Source organism: Monopterus albus, unplaced genomic scaffold (assembly GCF_001952655.1).
Source record: "Monopterus albus unplaced genomic scaffold, M_albus_1.0 scaffold30.1, whole genome shotgun sequence".
NCBI lineage: Eukaryota > Metazoa > Chordata > Actinopteri > Synbranchiformes > Synbranchidae > Monopterus > Monopterus albus.
In genome coordinates this window covers 2,006,816-2,023,433 of record NW_018127910.1, presented here as the reverse complement: position 1 = coordinate 2,023,433, position 16,618 = coordinate 2,006,816, and the positions used below count along the sequence as shown (strand labels likewise).

The window sequence follows — 16,618 nt, the reverse complement described above, 5'->3', positions numbered from 1 at the left end:
TTTTAAAAGCTTAACTTTGTGTAGGTCTGTGATATACATACTATAGCTCTGACTCCTGTAGCTTGCTTTGCATCTCTTACATGCTCACTGGCCATCCACCTCACCCTTCTCTTCCAGATCCACTTCCTCATGATTCTCTCAGCAAACTGGGCCTACCTTAAGGATGCCAGTCAAATGCATGCCTACCAAGACATCAAAATGAAGGAAGAGCAGGAGCTGCAGGACATCACCTCACGTTCGAAGGAATGCCTCAATTCCTACACATAAGGATATTATCCCTCGCACTTAAGTTCACACAAACACACGCTGGCACATGTACAAAAACACAGACACTGTGGCCCCCTTTGGACCAAGAAAACTCCGCTAAAATAACCAGCCAACTGACACTCTGCATCGCTAACCAGGCTCCTAACCAACTAATGCATCAGTGTTGCTTTCTGCACTAACTCACCAAGTGTTTTGAAACTGCTACGCAAAGTTTTGTTCACGCAGATTTTCATTTTCTGTTTTTCTGGAGGCAAAAACTGTTTTGAATTCTCTAGTATTTCATCTTCTCTGGCCCTTTTTACAGCCAGTTATGCTGGCAAAGCTTGGGATGCACTGTTCTTAACACATAACAAAACCTTTTGATTTGCTGTATCTTTCTTTTGAGTGGGTTTTCAACAAGACAATGTATACTTTTTTTAAAAAAAAACTTTTCTTTTGAATTTACAATACAGACAAATTATACACAACACAAGACCTTACAGTTAGTGTCACACTGTACTGACCCAGCCAATAATGGTCGACTTGACAGTAAGGAAATGGCTCAAATACAATATGCACCACATTGTGACAGAAGAGTTGGCTGCATGTGCCCTCTAAAGTTAGAATCATTAAGTATTTCACTGCATTACTAGCTCGAGTGATAATTTGAGTGTCTATTTGGTTCTAGATTCTAATTTTAATCGTACAACTACTTAAGTCACACAGAACTTCAATGGCCTACGTTAACACTACCTCAGGTGTGCATTAGAGCCCGTGGAACGAACAACGCTTCTCCCTTGTAACACTATGGCTTGAAAATCCCATTTTAATTGTAAACATTCCTCAAACACACAGAATATGTATTGGTTTAGGCAACTTCCCAGGGAGGGAAGCACTGAACAGTTTCTAGCTCATAGTTTAATGTAAATTCTGCACAGTGTATTAAAAGATTGAAGCCTGATACAAACTTAACTATGCCCTGTGTGTATTGGTACTATGGGGGGGGGCTGAAGGTGTGAACTGTACATTTATTACAAGTCAGTATTTTTAGTGCTTTGCTTGACAAAAACCACTTAATTGTTTTTTCTATATTTGCATCTTTTTTTGATGTTCAACTGTCAATGCTGACCTAATTACTCATGTAATCATTTGTTTCTATTAGTTGAGTTACAGGGATAACATTTCTTTGTTGCATGAAGACGACGGTTTATGCAGTGACGTGATGTACAGTCATGTGCCATGTACACATACTGACATCAGTAGTAGGCAGTTTTTGCCCGTTTCCTTTTTTCTCCTAACCGAATACACAGTAATCCTTAGGTTGCTTTTAGTTATAGGTGTTTATTAGGTTATTTTATTCAATTCAAAAGTCTGATCTGAATTATGTTTGTTGCCCAATAGTATATTTGTATTAACCATCAAGGATTTCCTTGTGAATTACTAATGCGTAACTTTTAATTCACCTTTCAAATAGGAATTAGTTGCAACACCAGTCAGCTATAAAATTGTGTGGCAATCTAAATGGTAAATTTAGTGAAAGTAAGAATGTCATTGTGACTTTCTGCCCAGTGTTTTTCACAGTATCTGTGAACCTAGTAGCACCAAACCTGCAGCGTTCTATGCAGGACTAATAGTCACAGGTCTACAGTGGCCGAAGTAAAAGACAAACGTACATGAGGAAAATGTACATATTGTATTGGTATGCTGTTGAATCAACCAAAAACTAAAGATTAAAGGCTACCTATCAATCAACAGGATGACAATCTAGCATCCTGTCTGACTGGAAACTTTATGATGACATGACTCGACCAGCCTGTTGCCTGTTTTTATGAAAATAAAAACCATCTCTCTCTTGTGGCGTGTTCTTTTGTATGATAAAATCTTACATAGTGCGCAGTACATCCAAAAAGTACTTAAGAATTTATTCAAACATTAAACCAATGTTAAAATGTGTCAAATATACACACTGAATAGCAATATCTAAAAACAAACATGCTTCACACTGTCAAAAAGTGTACAACTAGAAAGGCTTGTAAAACTCATCAGTTTACGATGGCACTCGGGCACAACCAGCTCACCAGAAATCATCATCTTCATCCTTTTGCGAATATGCTGCAATGCTGGGAAAACAAAATCAAGTCAGTCAAAGCTTAAAAGGACAGGAAAATTGTATTTCTCAATTAACTCATCCTTAAGATAACATAATGACATTAAAAGAACAAATGACAAAAGGACAAGGAGATGAGAAACCAGGATAAATGTAAATGTTTTTGGAAGAGGATTATGTAGTCTCATCTTTTTATTAAACTTTCCTGCAGTAACAGCAGCTTGAGAATTGGAAAACCCTAAGCTGTTTTATTCGCAAATCATAAATCTAGTCATCTATATTGTGTCAGGTCTAGTCAACAATTTTAAGGTACCTCTCTTCTTTTTCCTCTGACAAACTTCTGGCCTCTGGGCTTGTATGTCCTTCCTCTACTCTTCCAGGGATCTGAGGGGAAAAAGAAACTCAATGTAGCACACAGGGCAGTTGCTACAAAAGCCAAGTTCTGCAATACCTTCAAACAAATGTGCATGCAACTCACTGGTGCCTGCTGCTTCTCTCTTGCTTCAAGGACTATTTTCATATATTTCTCCAATGGATTGTCACCTTCAGACTTCCTTCCATCATCTCCAGCCTCTTCATCTCCTCCTTTCTTTATCCCTGTTTCTTTTTCTTCCTCCTCTCTTGGTTGCTCTGCTACTTGCAAAAGCTAGTTAGACACAGATACTTGAAGTGTTCATTTCATAGAACTGCCTTTTGGCAGTAGATGCAAATATGAAAAGATCTGCACAAAGGAATCTTAGAGCGTGATGCGAGAGAAGTATTACCATCTCTTTCTCTAGTTTTTCAAGTTCTTGCAGTTCCCTCGCTCTGGCTTCCTCTTGCTCCCTTTGCCGTTGCTCCTCTCTTTCCTTTCGCTCCCTTTCCCACCTCTGCTCTTCATACTCCTCATCCTTTTCCTTACCAAATTCACCTGAGGTCTGTGGGGCTTAAAAACAAAAAAATATGAACTGATATGAGACAAGAATCTTGTCAATTATTGGTAAAGTCCTGCTCTTCATTTTGGTTTGTAGTCTATGTCTACAGTATGAGGTGAGATACAGAAAAATCCTTAAGACTGACTAATCAGTAGATGCCGACAGTAGAAGGTCACTTGTCATTTGGGGTTAACCAAGATTATGAGTCAGTAAGAAACAGGCTAAGAACTCACCCGCCTGGCTCTGCAAGTCTATCGGGTCTTCTGGGAGGTCTTGTGGGTGGGGGACAGCGGGGTTGTCAGGGGCCTCCTCGGAGAGAGGGACGCCAGTGTCCAGGAGAAGCTCTGGAATGTGGCCGGGCTCTGGAGGGAGACGCACAAAGAGATCTTTTATGCTCCACCATAATGCAACAGAGCCAGGGGACCAGCACAGAATACATAATCAGCTGCCCTTCATCGTCACCATTGTGCTGAACCACTGAAAGGACTTTGGAGGCCAGTCACACACTCATTTAAAAACATATTCCAAAATCCAAAAACCTCCAAAGCGGATATACTTCCATTTCATGGAATTTGGTTTACATTAATAATAATGAAAACTGAAAAAAGACTTCACATTACATAAATGCATTACTATGAAAACTGTGAGAACAAATTACAGCAATTTTGTTTGAAATATGAGGCACACACAAACTGGTCACACATCACACTTTCCAGCACTTCTCATGTATAACAGTAAGAAATGGAAAATGTGCAGTACGTAAAGTTCAGCTGTTCAATACAGAATATAGTGAAAGTGTCTCAGGTTTAGACAAAACAGGAAAATCTCCCAGGTCAGTCAAAAACAATGCACTGAATCAATGGTGAAAAATCCTATGACGATGACACAGTTTAGTTGTAATGTGGTGTATTTAAAATAGTAAAATAATAAAACATCAAATACTTGCCCAGAGTGCCCGACAAAATCCCTGTGAGATCATCAAGGCTAATCTTCTCAGGCTGTGGGGAAGACTCTGAGCTGGAGAGGACATGCTGTATCTTTGGTGGACTGAAGAAACAAAGATAAAAATGGGGGCATTAGTATTCACCATCTCTGTGTTAAAGTGTATAAAAATGTTGCACTGTCCTTGTCAAAGTCCTGCCAGATGGTACCCGGACGGGTCTCGTGCTGTGCTCTTGAGCTGAGGACTGCGAGGTGGACTGAGCTCAGGGGAAAAGTCACCCAGGGTCACCATCTCCTCATGGGGGGGATGAGGGAGCTGTCTGTCAGACCACATTTCTGGGAATGCTACAGGAGACCCCACTGGTTCTATGAGAGGCAAAGGCTTTATATTAGATGATATATTCTGTAACAATAGAGCACGAGTTATAGGTGAAGTATGAGCACTGACAACATGAAACTATTTTAGTGTTTATTTCTTGACAGGTAAAAGGGGTTGGTGCACCTAATCTCTGAAGTATTTTCATCGGATAATGCATTTTTGAAGGTACCTTTTTCCATCTCTCTCTGAAGCTTTTTCCTTGAGGAAGAGTGTGGTGTGGAGGACAGAGTTTTGGATGTAGCAGAACTTTCATCCTGAGGTCTCAGAAGCAAAGGTTCAGTCAATGAATGGAGACTATGGTCAGTGAAAACTGTGGATTGGGGTTGGCTGTGGTCTTCTGAGAAGGTCACTCTTGGTTGTGCAGGTGCTAAGGTGTCTCTGGTGTCATAGGAATGAGATTGGGTGGTCTGGGGAGAGAGCTGTTTGTGGGAGACCTTTGGTTTGTGTGAACGATGAGGGACTTTTTTTCTTAAAGGGGAGTCAGGGTGATGTGAAGGATGTGCTTGCTGCTGGGAAAGAGATCTTGGGGGCAGCATGTGTGAGATGGTGGAATGCACTGCCCTCTGCTGGTAGTTCCTGTAGGCCTCCTCCAAGGTTTCAGCCTCTTTCTGCAGCTCCTGGATCCGAGCCTTGGCTTCAGACACCAGCTCCATGTCAGAGTCTGGGTCCCAAGGTGACCTGTGTCCTTGCAATGGCCCACCTGTTTCACAAACATCATCATAACCCACCCTGGCCCTCAGCAGAGGTCTGTCCACATAGATGTCAGGGGGAACCAGCTTGTCAGCACCAAGCTCCAGCACTGAGCGATCAACAAGAGAGGGCTTGGGGTTACGCAGCACTTCATTTTCAAGTGCTACCATGATCCCATGGATCACACATAAGAAAGACAAAAAGAGAGAGAAGGAAAAGCAAACAAGAGGAAAAGTTGAGCACTAATATAGAAAACCAACCACCATAAAAGATCACAGATCTGAGGACAAGGTTTGCTAAACTAATTTCTAAGAAATCTGCATGCATTACCACAGAAACTCCAGTTGCTATGACTGTAATAAGGCTTTCCTTCTTATTTTAACTGACATTTCTCTTATACTAAACACACTAAGAGACCATGTTTGAGGCCATTAAAATTGGTCAAATACTTTCTCTTTTATAAGATTTAATAACATGAAAACAATAACATGATCCAAGAGAGAAAGAAAGAGCTTTTGAGAAGCAGGAATAAGGTTATGTATTACTGACTAAGATACATAACTGGATAGAGAACATGATTCAAGTCACACTAGGATGTGGCGAACATGCATGCCCCGTCACGTGGTACCTTGTTGAGTTTGATGAAGCTGCATCTTGATGTTCTCAACATGGTTAGCCATCCACTGTGACCTCTCTTCACACTCCATCAGCTGAGCCTTGAGCTGAACACATCGCTCCGCCTGCAGAAAACAGATCATAGAACATCACACAAAACTAACCATTAACGCAAACAAGTAACTGGAAATCCACATTTAATGACAAAATCCAAATTACTTAAGAGACTCTACAAGGTAGGACAAAACATGCATGACAAAAAAATTGGCCACTTAGTTTCCCCACACTCAGCTGACCTCACGCTGGAGCTGTGCCTGCAGCACCTGTTGCTGTGTGTCAAACTCTTCCCGATCTAGTCGTTGAGCGCCCTGCAGCCTCCGAAGCTCCATCTGCAAGGCCAACTGCTCTTTGGATGGCTTGGCCAAATCTGAAAGGCAGGTTAGCAGAGTCCAAACGATCTAAAAGAACAGCTCATCATTGAATGCATCATCTATTTAAATGGGAAAACTATGTGATGAAAAAGGATCTGGAGATGGAGAAGTAGTTCTGTTTTGACAGGCCATTTTAAATTGTTTGTGTACATAGCTTTGACTGTTGCGGCCTTGTGTTAGTGATGAGAAGCCTGCTGCTCCCCTACTGCAGTTCCAACAATCCCCTACAGAGAGGTAAAATTTAAAGTTTTCTGCCATGGGTTAATGGAGGCGTCTATCTCTGCTCCCCTTCACATCCTTCTTTTCTTTGGAAGAGTCTGCAAGGCTATAAACACTGCACAGAGGCTCCACACTGGCCAGAAGCAGTGGGACAGACTAGCATGAATGCGTCACAGTACACTGCATCTCCCTCAACTCACAATGAGCCCAGACTCATCTGCCGTGAACACAACACAGGGACCAGATTCATCACATTTATGAAACAAAAGGCTACAAATACTGTGAAGCACTGATATTCTAAGTTTACACATTATAAGCAACGACTCCCAGACATTAAATTTCAGAGCCACAAATGAATCAGTTGTACATTATTACAAACAGAAAACCTTTATTCTATTATTCTCACAGTAAAGTGGATAGAGAAGCTACAGCATGCTATGAAACTTGGGAGGCAGTTGGGAACAGCAGCTGCTCCTCACCTGCATGGAGAAGCCGGTTCTCCTCTTGGGCCTCCTCAAGCTGTGTCTTCAGCAGCTGCAGCTGCCCCTGCAGTTCTGCTTTCTCCCTTTTCAGGCTAGTATAATTACTCATGTTCTCCAGTCTCTCTCTTAACAGCTCATTCTGCTGAGTCAGGAGGGAAATCTGCTGCTGTGCTGTGTCTAGCTCAACCTGGACAACAACAGAAGTGAGAAAGCCGCAGACTGAATTATTCAATTATATTGTGTATGACACAATGATTACAGAGCCACATCGCACTGAATGACCGAACGTTTTGCACGTGTTCAGTATTAAGTAGGACTGAAAAATTATGGCCGGTGCTGCAGGGGGTGAACTTAAATCTGGTGAATGACTGGGGTGATGTTTACCTGCAGACGTCTCAGCTCTGAACATGCTCTACTGTGCTCCTCTAGTTTGGCGTTAATTAGCGCAGACTCCTTTTGAATACGAGCAGTTTCCACTGAGAGCGAAAAGAAAGCATGTAATACATGATCTAAGGCAGCAGCAAGGTAGTCAGTAAACCTCCATCCATTTAAATACTCACCTTTGTTTCTGTTCTCACTGTCAGTTAGTTTTTCTGTTCTCTTGATAAATTCCTCTTTCAGCTCAAGCTGATATCTAATTGTATAAAGACATAAGAGGAAACATTCAAGAGAGCTCTGAAATGAAATCAGTGCAAAACATCTTAGAAATGGCTCCTTTTCCTGCTACATACATATACAGTGTAATAAACCCAACCAGCTTGGCCATGTAAGTGATCAGGTAACATACTGTATGTTACCATACAGTTACAGCATAACTGCTAACAGACAACCAATCAAATCTCAAAATCAGCACTTCATATCTGATGCATTTTTGACTCCCTTTGCCATAGCTCTGAGGTAGTAACAAATCAAACATTTGTGTTCAATGATAAGGCCAGTCTTTAGTTTAAACGCTCCTTACACAGAGATTAATATACATCAGGAAACACACTGCTGCACTGGGTGACATATATTTCCTCATTACAAAACACAAGACCCAAATATTTGTTTAAATGTTGCCCCAAACGCTCCGAACGGCCATAATTTTTACAGCATCTGAAGTAAACAAGAGTAAAGGGCCCATGCAGAAGATCTCTGGAAATTCTTAACAAGTATTCAGGTCTTGTGTTTCATAATGAGGAGACATCCCACAGTGCAGCAGGGTGTTTCCAGATGTGTTTTTAATTATTTTTAAACAACGATGGAGGTCTATGGCACAGATGAATAAGATAATCCAGGGCTGACAAACTGATAGACATTAACAGTGAGTAGAGGCAACTCATTGTTGGCTTTAGTCTCTGTATGGGGAGTCTCGAAAATACCATTAAAACAGAAAATGACCAGCCTTATCCTTTAATGTTAACACAGACATTCTCTTTTCAGCAACCAGAAGAAATGTTATATGCTTGCACATTATGGAGCCTAATAGGCACCAAGAGTATATGTAGTGTCAGTACCACTTTCAAGCATTTTTACTAAATGTTTTTCACCAAGAACAACTTAATGAATTATTTCTCAGACTCAGTTCAGTGACCTTTAGCTTTATAATGTACACAGCACACACAGGAGACAGTTTTTTCTTTAGCCTGTGGTCACATAACGAAGATCTCACTAAATAAGATACACAGTCTAAATTTGAGAGGCAACATGACCTAGCAGAATAGATCGAAAATATCAAATGATACTCTGCAAAACAAGACTCCAACGTAAAAATACCTGGAAAGTTCATTCTTCAGCCTTTGGTCGTATGTGTCCTCTATTGTCTTCACAGCCAGTTCTCTCCTCCTCAGGAGATCTTCAGTGGTCCTGACCTTCTCCTCATGAATCTGACAAGTCCTGTCATCACACAAACACAGTAGCATTCTCTATGTACTGGGGGTCGCAGTGAGAAAGCACAGCACTTTTAACACTGATGGAATAAAGCTCTTACTTTTCAAAAGCCTCCATTCTCATCCTCAGCTCACTGTCCCTATTCCGCAGTGCTTCAATTTCTTTCAGCAACGATTGCCTCTGTATATACACATTTTTTTCTTCAATCTAGCAAAAAAAGAAATACATTATACAGTCTTTGATTTAAGCAGTTGGAAATTATGCCAACACCGAGTGCCCGCCATCACTTCACTTCGCTAAAGGTTTAGGTCAAGTGAAAGAAACACAACATCATAAAAGCAGCGATCTACCTCTTGTTGCTTTTGTAACCGATCAATGGCATTTTTCTCCCGGTCCATCAATGACTTTGCCTTCATTTCGTAAGTCCCATACAGCTCTTTCTTCAGCTTATCAATTTCTTTATGAAAGTTTGCTTTTTCTTCCATCCTCACCTTGGCAATTTCAGCATCTTTAAAATGCTGCATCTTTAGAGAGACAAGACACAATGCTGAGGCCATATCACCACAAAGCACTCACACATAAAAATATATGTATACCTTTGTATTCATTTCTTCTTGCATCTGTGCTTCAGTTTCTTTTCTATAAGCAGCCAGTGTTGACTGGAATGAAAACCATTTGTCCCCGCTGTAAGTGAAATTCTCATATTGCTTATCAATCATTTTCATCTTTTCAACTGTGCACAGAAGAAAGAAAAAGAAAACATTACAATGTGCATTAAAATGCATGTGTGTGGAATACAATTTAAGACACCAATCTTCCATACCAAGAGATTCCCCAAAGCCTGCTATGCTGGTTGTCTGAGTTGCAGCATCATGGCAGAAACCTTGAGTATAATGGTGTGTTAGCTGTGTCAGAAGGCTGATCAAGAACCCTGACAGATAAAGATAAAATATATTTCAAGGACAGGATTAGGGGGCAGGTTGTTTTTTTTTTTTTAACTGAATACTGTGCCATACCTTTATCATTGCTCCCTGCATTTGAAGACTGTGGAAAAAAAATGATGCTATTATTAATAAAGATATTTGTTTCTTGTTTCTATTTATTTCAAGAACAATGGTCTGCTTGTTAAATGATATATTTATTATTTACCAGGGATCTGGAAAGTGCTGATTCAGGGTTAATTTTAAGAAGCAACAGAATATCTTCTTTTGTGAAAACCTGCCAAAATGATCAGAGAGCAAAACCTTAATTTATAATGATATTCTTCCCACTTTAAGCTACAGTAAATAAAATGAATGATGTTGTGCTCACCTTGTCTTTGCATAGACCACTCTCAGGACAGAATACAGAAAGGGTGTACTCATAGCCGGAGGTGCGGAGATGGTCAGCCACTATGCTGTTACAGGCTGAGACTAATAGGGGTTCAAATTTCGCAGGCACTGGCCTGGGAACTGGTTCACTTCCAGCTATGGGTGGATGTTTTAATTCCTGAATGAGCTGATTCCGCAGGTGTGTCTGAATCAGATCAGAAGAAAGAAAAGACAATTCGGAACAAGCTTAGATAGAGCAGACTTCGGCTACAACAACCAACAGTAAAGTTATTAGTATGACTTACTTTGAGTGTATCAAGCACTCCTTTACGTTTAAAAGTTTGATAGAGTCTTTTCCTCAACTCGTCTGGGGATAACGTGTCTTCCTTGGCCGAGGACATAGCCGCAGTGCTTGCAAGTTCTGGCACAAGAGAAACAGACAGCAGCGTAGTAAAACTGACATATAGAAGTCCTGTTTTCAGCCACTGTTAAAGTATTCCTACCTGATGTTAGACTGTTATCGCTCTATGTTTAACACCTGATACAACAGACACGAGATATATAATAATAATAATAATAATAAAAACAATAATTTCACTAATTACCAGCTTAACGACCAAAGCGTCTCGACGTCCCTTTCAAGGAGGTGTGTCACGAACATTTAAATCGTCAACGGAAATTTTGTTCCGGGCAGGCGCAGGGTTATGACGTTGAAGAAAATTATTCATTGTTCGATAATTTGTCATATCACTTAATTCAGTAATGACTTATATAACGCGAAGCAAAAACCATCGTCGTTAAACAGTTTTGAAACAAATAACTGATAAATGTCTTTGGCTACTTGAGTATGACGTCATCTTTATGTGACTGTTGCAGCTGTTCGCCAGGAAGTGAAATTAAAAGGTAAACAGAAGTCTTTTGTATTTTATTAATAAGCTGTCCATGTTGTGCTTACACTACATTCTCATAATATTTCTATTTGTATTGTCTTTACTTTGTCTCACAAGAATCATTTAAAGAATCAAACGACGTCAAGCGTCTGTGGAGCACTGCGGCTAGCGTTAGTCTGCTAGCTGACAAAACGTCTGGGAAAGGGATTTGGGGAAGATATCACATTGCTTAGCCTGCTTGGTTTGATTCGAATTGATTTTAGGACAGTTCGACTTTGCTAGGAAGAAGAGGAGACGATGTCTGGAAGCTTTTATTTCGTCATGGTTGGACATCACGACAATCCTGTATTTGAGATTGAGTTCTTGCCATCTGGGAAACCCGAATCAAAGGTAATGTGATTTCATTAATAACATTAGCATTCATTCCAGTACATCTTTTGGTGTCCATTACCATTAACAACACTCTACATAACACAGTAACATAATTTATCACAATTCTTCCGTTGATCACAGGATGATCATCGTCACTTGAATCAGTTCATTGCACATGCAGCCCTGGATTTGGTGGATGAAAACATGTGGCTGTCCAACAGTATGTACTTAAAAACTGTGGACAAGTTCAACGAGTGGTTTGTTTCTGCATTTGTCACTGCAGGACATATCCTTTATCAACTCCTTTTGATTGTGTGTTTTTATTCCTTACAGTTGTATTAATTGCGCACAGTAAGTGAGCATTGCATAATTTTTGTCTGTTCTATAACCTTATATATGAAATATGTTTGAGTTGTGGACTGTTGGATCAATAAAAGGCATTTTTAAGATGCCACTTTAGGTTCTTGGAAATTATGATGGACATTCTTCATTTTTCTTTTGACATTTTATTGATTACAGAATAGGATAAACATGACACAGTTCATGGATCATGAAAATATTTAGTTGTAGCCCTACTGCCATTATCTGATTTGTTAGTTTGCATTTTATTATTATTATTAATTATAATATTAGTCACATTGTGTCATTCTGTTCAGGGAATATACTGGCATGACTTTACTTTCTTTAATTATTTGCCATACATATAAGATTCATCATGTTGCATGATGTTCGACAAGAAGATGGAATCAAAAACTTTTTTAATGATGTATATGATTTATACATAAAGGTAAGTTGTTTTATACATGATTACAAAAAACTTAGCTGAAGGCAACATTAGTTCTGTCTGTTCTTGAGCATTTTGTCTTTTTTGTTTTGCAGTTTGCAATGAATCCATTCTATGAAATAAATGCACCAATCCGCTCGACAGCGTTTGAGAGGAAAGTCCAGTTTCTTGGAAAGAAACATCTCCTGAGTTAATCACTTCACACAGACAGGGATGCGAATGCATCTTGTCTGCTTGTTGTATATATATACGCACACTTAATACAATTGACACCTGTCTTTTCCTGTTTGACAAGTGTATAATGTATCCAGCATAAAAGTCTTATATGTTTCTATAAAGCATTTTCTTGCCTGATCCAGTTTTTAATAATTTTTCTTTTGTGCAGGTCACTGTGGGTATGGATACTGTATGCTGATTATGAACACTTCAGGGCTAAAAACTGTCATCTTATTTCTAGAATGCTTGACCAATAATGGATAGAACATTTAGATTAATAGCCACAATATTGTTCCTTGTTAAGTTAGGTTCTTTGTGTTACCTCCTGGTTTAGGTGTTATATCGTTGCAGTGCATCGAAAGCACAACAGAATTGTGCAATTATTCAGTTCAAACTTTGGGACAATAAACCAATTTTCATGGTACAAAACATGCTTCAAGTGACAATAGTCAATGGAGTTTATTTGTTTGGCATATGAGTAGTGCAACTTAAAAATTATATTTGAATGAGAAACAATGTAAATTAATGGTTTGCCAATTTTATTACTAAGTTGTGGGAAAAGACTTGAAGCTGTAATCATAAATGAGTACTTTAAAGATCAAAATCAAAATATGGAGGAACAAAGTTTACTCACTTATGACCAATATTTCATTTTCTTCAAGTATTATAGTCTGATTCAACTTTTTAAACTAAAAGTTTATAAAATATAAAAACTTACAGAAACATAAATAAACCACCATGCTCCTTAACTTTACTTTAATATTTGTCTTCTCTTAGGGAGGTTGTCCCTTAGTGCTTCCAGCATGTAGCAGAATGTCACACAAACACGACCTAAAGTGCAACAATCACAAGCCTTAATTTGTTAGTTACACAAAGTAGAGCCTCACCTACTTTATAATTCCTAGAAACAATGTTATTGGGTTATATAAATTATTTTCATTTTGCAGTTTGTTAAAAATTAAATGTATAGGTCATCACAGTATCTGCATTATCAAATTCTGGAGAGATGTTAAGGATCCCTATAAGTGCACTACCAAGACAGTACACATTAGGTCACATAATTTGCTGTCATGATAGAACTGATCATTTAACCAATTGAGAAGAAAGTGAAACTACTGAAATACACTCTATGGCCACTTCATTAGATACACCTGTACAACTTAGAGGCATCTCTATATTTTTGTTCTCCCCAGCCAGATAGATGAGGATCAGAATATTAGGAACGCCTCTGAATATAATGTAGTCCAGTACAACACCGTCTTTAACTATGACCTCAATAATAAACATATAGTTGAATTTATACATTTGACAATTTCACCAAAAACTGACATTTTGAGCTTCATAAACACAAATGTTAAGGCTGAAGTGTTGCACTGAATTGCATAGAATTGTATAGGTGTGACTATTAAAGCGGCTGGGCACTGTATATTGTCTGACATATATTTAGTTCCCCACAGGCTGTGTCAGAACAACAGGTGGGGTTCACAGAGGGGAAACAACAAAATATTGTGTCTTTTTCCGAGTCAATAATTCAGTGCATTCATGTTTATTTGCAGTGAGACTGGGATGAATTTAGTGTTTCATCTCTCTTTAAACACAAGTCCAGCTATCAACATGATCCAAACCTAAACAGTATGTCAAATTGCAAAACCAGTAGCATAATTTGTTTAAATAAGGTATTACTACAGCATTGTACATCTACAGTCTCATCAAACAAGTTTTAACAGGAAATTAATGCTAGCGATAAATTCTGGATGCTATGAACAACAAGTGGCAGCAGAGCGAGGCTTTCTGTGGAGCTTGACTGTGTCTGTGGGGATGAAGTGGTCTGTTCTTTCATCTATTGCCAACACTCTGCGGACTGCTTCCTCAAAGGCCACTGCTACATTGATGGCATCCTTGGCACTGGTCTCATAATATGGGTAGTCACCATTCTCCTGGCACCATTGCTGAGCCTCTTCAGTAGACACTTGTCTCTCTACCACATCCAGTTTGTTGCCCAAGATTACGAATGGGAACTTCTCTGGCTCTTTGACATCTGCATAGTAGATGAACTCCTTCTTCCAGTTGCCCAGGTTGAGAAAACTCTGGTTGTCATCCACACTGAAGGTGAGCAGGCAGCAGTCAGAGCCACGATAGAATGGAGTCCTCAGACTGCGAAAGCGCTCTTGGCCAGCAGTGTCCCAGATCTGTAGGGTAACCTGGCGGCCATCTACCTCCAGATCCTTATTGAGGAACTCAACACCGATGGTATGGAAAAGCTGTGCATCAAACTTGTTGGTGACATAACGATTCATGATGGAGCTTTTTCCTACACCGCCATCACCCAGAAGAATGACTTTCAGCAGGGATGTCTTCATTGTCATAGCTATTAACTCCTGATGACCACTTTAAAATAAATTTACCTAATGGAGAGATGCAATGTGCAGAATATTTTTATTACTTGCACACCAATATTGGTTTCGGAGAAAGGTTGAACCTAAATACCACTTTACATTTTACTCTAGGAATACAATTTATGTGGATATGTGAATTTTGTCTCACCCCCTGATTAACTTTGGCCTTGTCTAGTGGTCCAGATCGTACGCTGTAAACCTCGGTCCTTGGTCACATACTCATTAGTTTAGGTAGCGTTCAGCCAGCTGTAACAGAGGTAAGCAACCAGTTTCCTGATTACATATGGCCCGGGACAGCAGCTATATGGCGTATGGCAGTTAGTTGGGGGTATAAAACATATATGTTATTAAAAGAACATGCTACCATGCAAGCAAATACAATCTGAAATATATGCCTATGAGATAGCTGAGTACTAGCCAAGCTAGTCTAACATGAAAACAAGGGAACAGCTGTACTTAACGTTAATGCTTTGTCCGGTTTAGCGTTAACTTACTTACGGGGCAGATAGCTAATAACCTACCTCTTAATTTGGACCAGGAAGCTGCAGAGCCAACGAACAATAAAACACGAAATAACTGAAATGATATTAATAAATACGTATGACAGCTTTTCTCTTCAGCGCGACTACAGCTAACATCAGGTCGACCCGATTCTAGCTGAACTACTGCAGCTAGCTGCTAACAAGCTAGCGATACAAAGAAGGACAGCCTCTGATCATGTGATCATGTTAAACAGAAACAATCAACCAACGATGCGGTGACGTTTTAGGCTGGATTTAGGTCCTTACACCTTATACGTATATTAATATTGATATAAAAATTGTTAACCAATTACACACTATACCATTCTGCTTGAAAAAAGGCCTACATTCAAACTCAGCGAGACTTTGTTTAAACTTAAGAACAAACGTTAGATCCCAAAACTCGGGGGTAGCACAGATAGGGAAACATTTTGACGGGGAAACGTTTTTCATGTACTCCAGAATCTTCTCCCTTGTTTTGGAATCTAACGTCAGCCTTTAGCTTATTGTTTATTAGTCAATTGTATTACTCATGCACCACCACCAGAGAGCGACAGTTTTTCAGGTGGTATCAGAGCCACCGTCTCATCACACCTGTACGGAAGAGTATTAGGGCCACTGCATAAAATTTTTTTTTAAAATTCTGACTTTATTCTCAGACTTCTGACTTTAAACTCTGAGTTTAAAGTCAGAAATATGAGAATAAAGTCAGAATTTTGAAATTAAAAAAAAAAATTATGCAGTGGCCCTAATTAAAAAAAATTTATGCAGTGGCCCTAATACTCTTCCGTACACCTGGGCCTATAGTCAGTGACAAAGTATTAACTGTAATTGCCTTTGGCAGGAGGAAAACTGCATTTTATTAGTTATACTGGGCCTTTGCAGTTAGATAAACTAAGGTAAGGCAGGCTGGATGGTTCATAATCTTTATAATATTACCCCCAAGGGTGATATCAACATAATCTAAGGCAGAAAATCCAATTTACTAACGAGGTATTAATTGTAATCACTTTTTGAAAAATACCGCAATTTTATGGATATTTTATGGATATACTGGCATTTTAGACATACTGAAACTGGTACCAAGTTTCTTGATAGGTAATATTTAAAACACAACTCAGAAGAGGGAAATAAAGGTAATCTGAAGCAGAAAATCCCATTCAGTATCAAGATAAGTACTTTTTGTCAAGGAAAAAATGACATTTCACTGGTTGTAGTGGCTCCTTGGAGGTACT

The 16,618-nt window shown here is 39.3% G+C and overlaps 4 protein-coding genes across 8 annotated transcripts in view; 2 read left to right on the top strand and 2 right to left on the bottom strand.

Annotated features, from left to right (window-relative positions):
• The window catches only part of gpm6bb (glycoprotein M6Bb), a 29,320-nt gene extending 28,113 nt beyond the window's left edge, over positions 1 to 1,207 (top strand). For both annotated transcript variants that reach the window (XM_020596561.1, XM_020596560.1), the window contains exon 7: positions 118 to 1,207. In XM_020596561.1, coding sequence (XP_020452217.1) covers positions 118 to 267 — 150 coding nt within the window. In that variant the 3' untranslated portion in view covers positions 268 to 1,207. The remainder of the gene's footprint in view (positions 1 to 117) is intronic.
• On the bottom strand, positions 690 to 10,901 carry ofd1 (OFD1 centriole and centriolar satellite protein). The gene is made up of 23 exons (XM_020596558.1): positions 10,810 to 10,901; positions 10,510 to 10,625; positions 10,206 to 10,409; positions 10,044 to 10,112; positions 9,911 to 9,938; positions 9,718 to 9,825; positions 9,491 to 9,627; positions 9,245 to 9,418; positions 8,995 to 9,101; positions 8,781 to 8,900; positions 7,586 to 7,659; positions 7,410 to 7,501; positions 7,023 to 7,212; positions 6,190 to 6,320; positions 5,907 to 6,018; positions 4,758 to 5,441; positions 4,419 to 4,575; positions 4,214 to 4,314; positions 3,501 to 3,629; positions 3,118 to 3,278; positions 2,832 to 2,999; positions 2,667 to 2,737; positions 690 to 2,366 (listed from the first exon to the last, which is right to left on the bottom strand). The coding sequence occupies exons 2-23, from the start codon at positions 10,603 to 10,605 to the stop codon at positions 2,321 to 2,323; spliced, it is 3,159 nt and encodes a 1,052-aa protein (XP_020452214.1). The 5' UTR covers positions 10,606 to 10,625; positions 10,810 to 10,901; the 3' UTR covers positions 690 to 2,320.
• A 100-nt stretch (positions 10,902 to 11,001) lies between these two features.
• trappc2 (trafficking protein particle complex subunit 2) lies at positions 11,002 to 12,604 on the top strand. Of its 4 annotated transcripts, none has more exons than XM_020596565.1 (5): positions 11,002 to 11,107; positions 11,358 to 11,484; positions 11,608 to 11,752; positions 12,168 to 12,253; positions 12,346 to 12,604. In XM_020596565.1, the coding sequence occupies exons 2-5, from the start codon at positions 11,392 to 11,394 to the stop codon at positions 12,442 to 12,444; spliced, it is 423 nt and encodes a 140-aa protein (XP_020452221.1). In that variant the 5' UTR covers positions 11,002 to 11,107; positions 11,358 to 11,391; the 3' UTR covers positions 12,445 to 12,604. The 4 variants fall into 4 exon arrangements, with proteins under 4 accessions (XP_020452221.1, XP_020452223.1, XP_020452224.1 ...); XM_020596567.1 differs by having other exon boundaries at positions 11,006 to 11,107; positions 11,363 to 11,484; XM_020596568.1 differs by having other exon boundaries at positions 11,013 to 11,107; positions 11,377 to 11,484.
• A 1,309-nt stretch (positions 12,605 to 13,913) lies between these two features.
• On the bottom strand, positions 13,914 to 15,597 carry rab9a (RAB9A, member RAS oncogene family). The gene is made up of 3 exons (XM_020596564.1): positions 15,384 to 15,597; positions 15,011 to 15,108; positions 13,914 to 14,871 (listed from the first exon to the last, which is right to left on the bottom strand). The coding sequence occupies exon 3, from the start codon at positions 14,830 to 14,832 to the stop codon at positions 14,224 to 14,226; it is 609 nt and encodes a 202-aa protein (XP_020452220.1). The 5' UTR covers positions 14,833 to 14,871; positions 15,011 to 15,108; positions 15,384 to 15,597; the 3' UTR covers positions 13,914 to 14,223.
• Between the last annotated feature and the right edge of the window lie 1,021 nt (positions 15,598 to 16,618).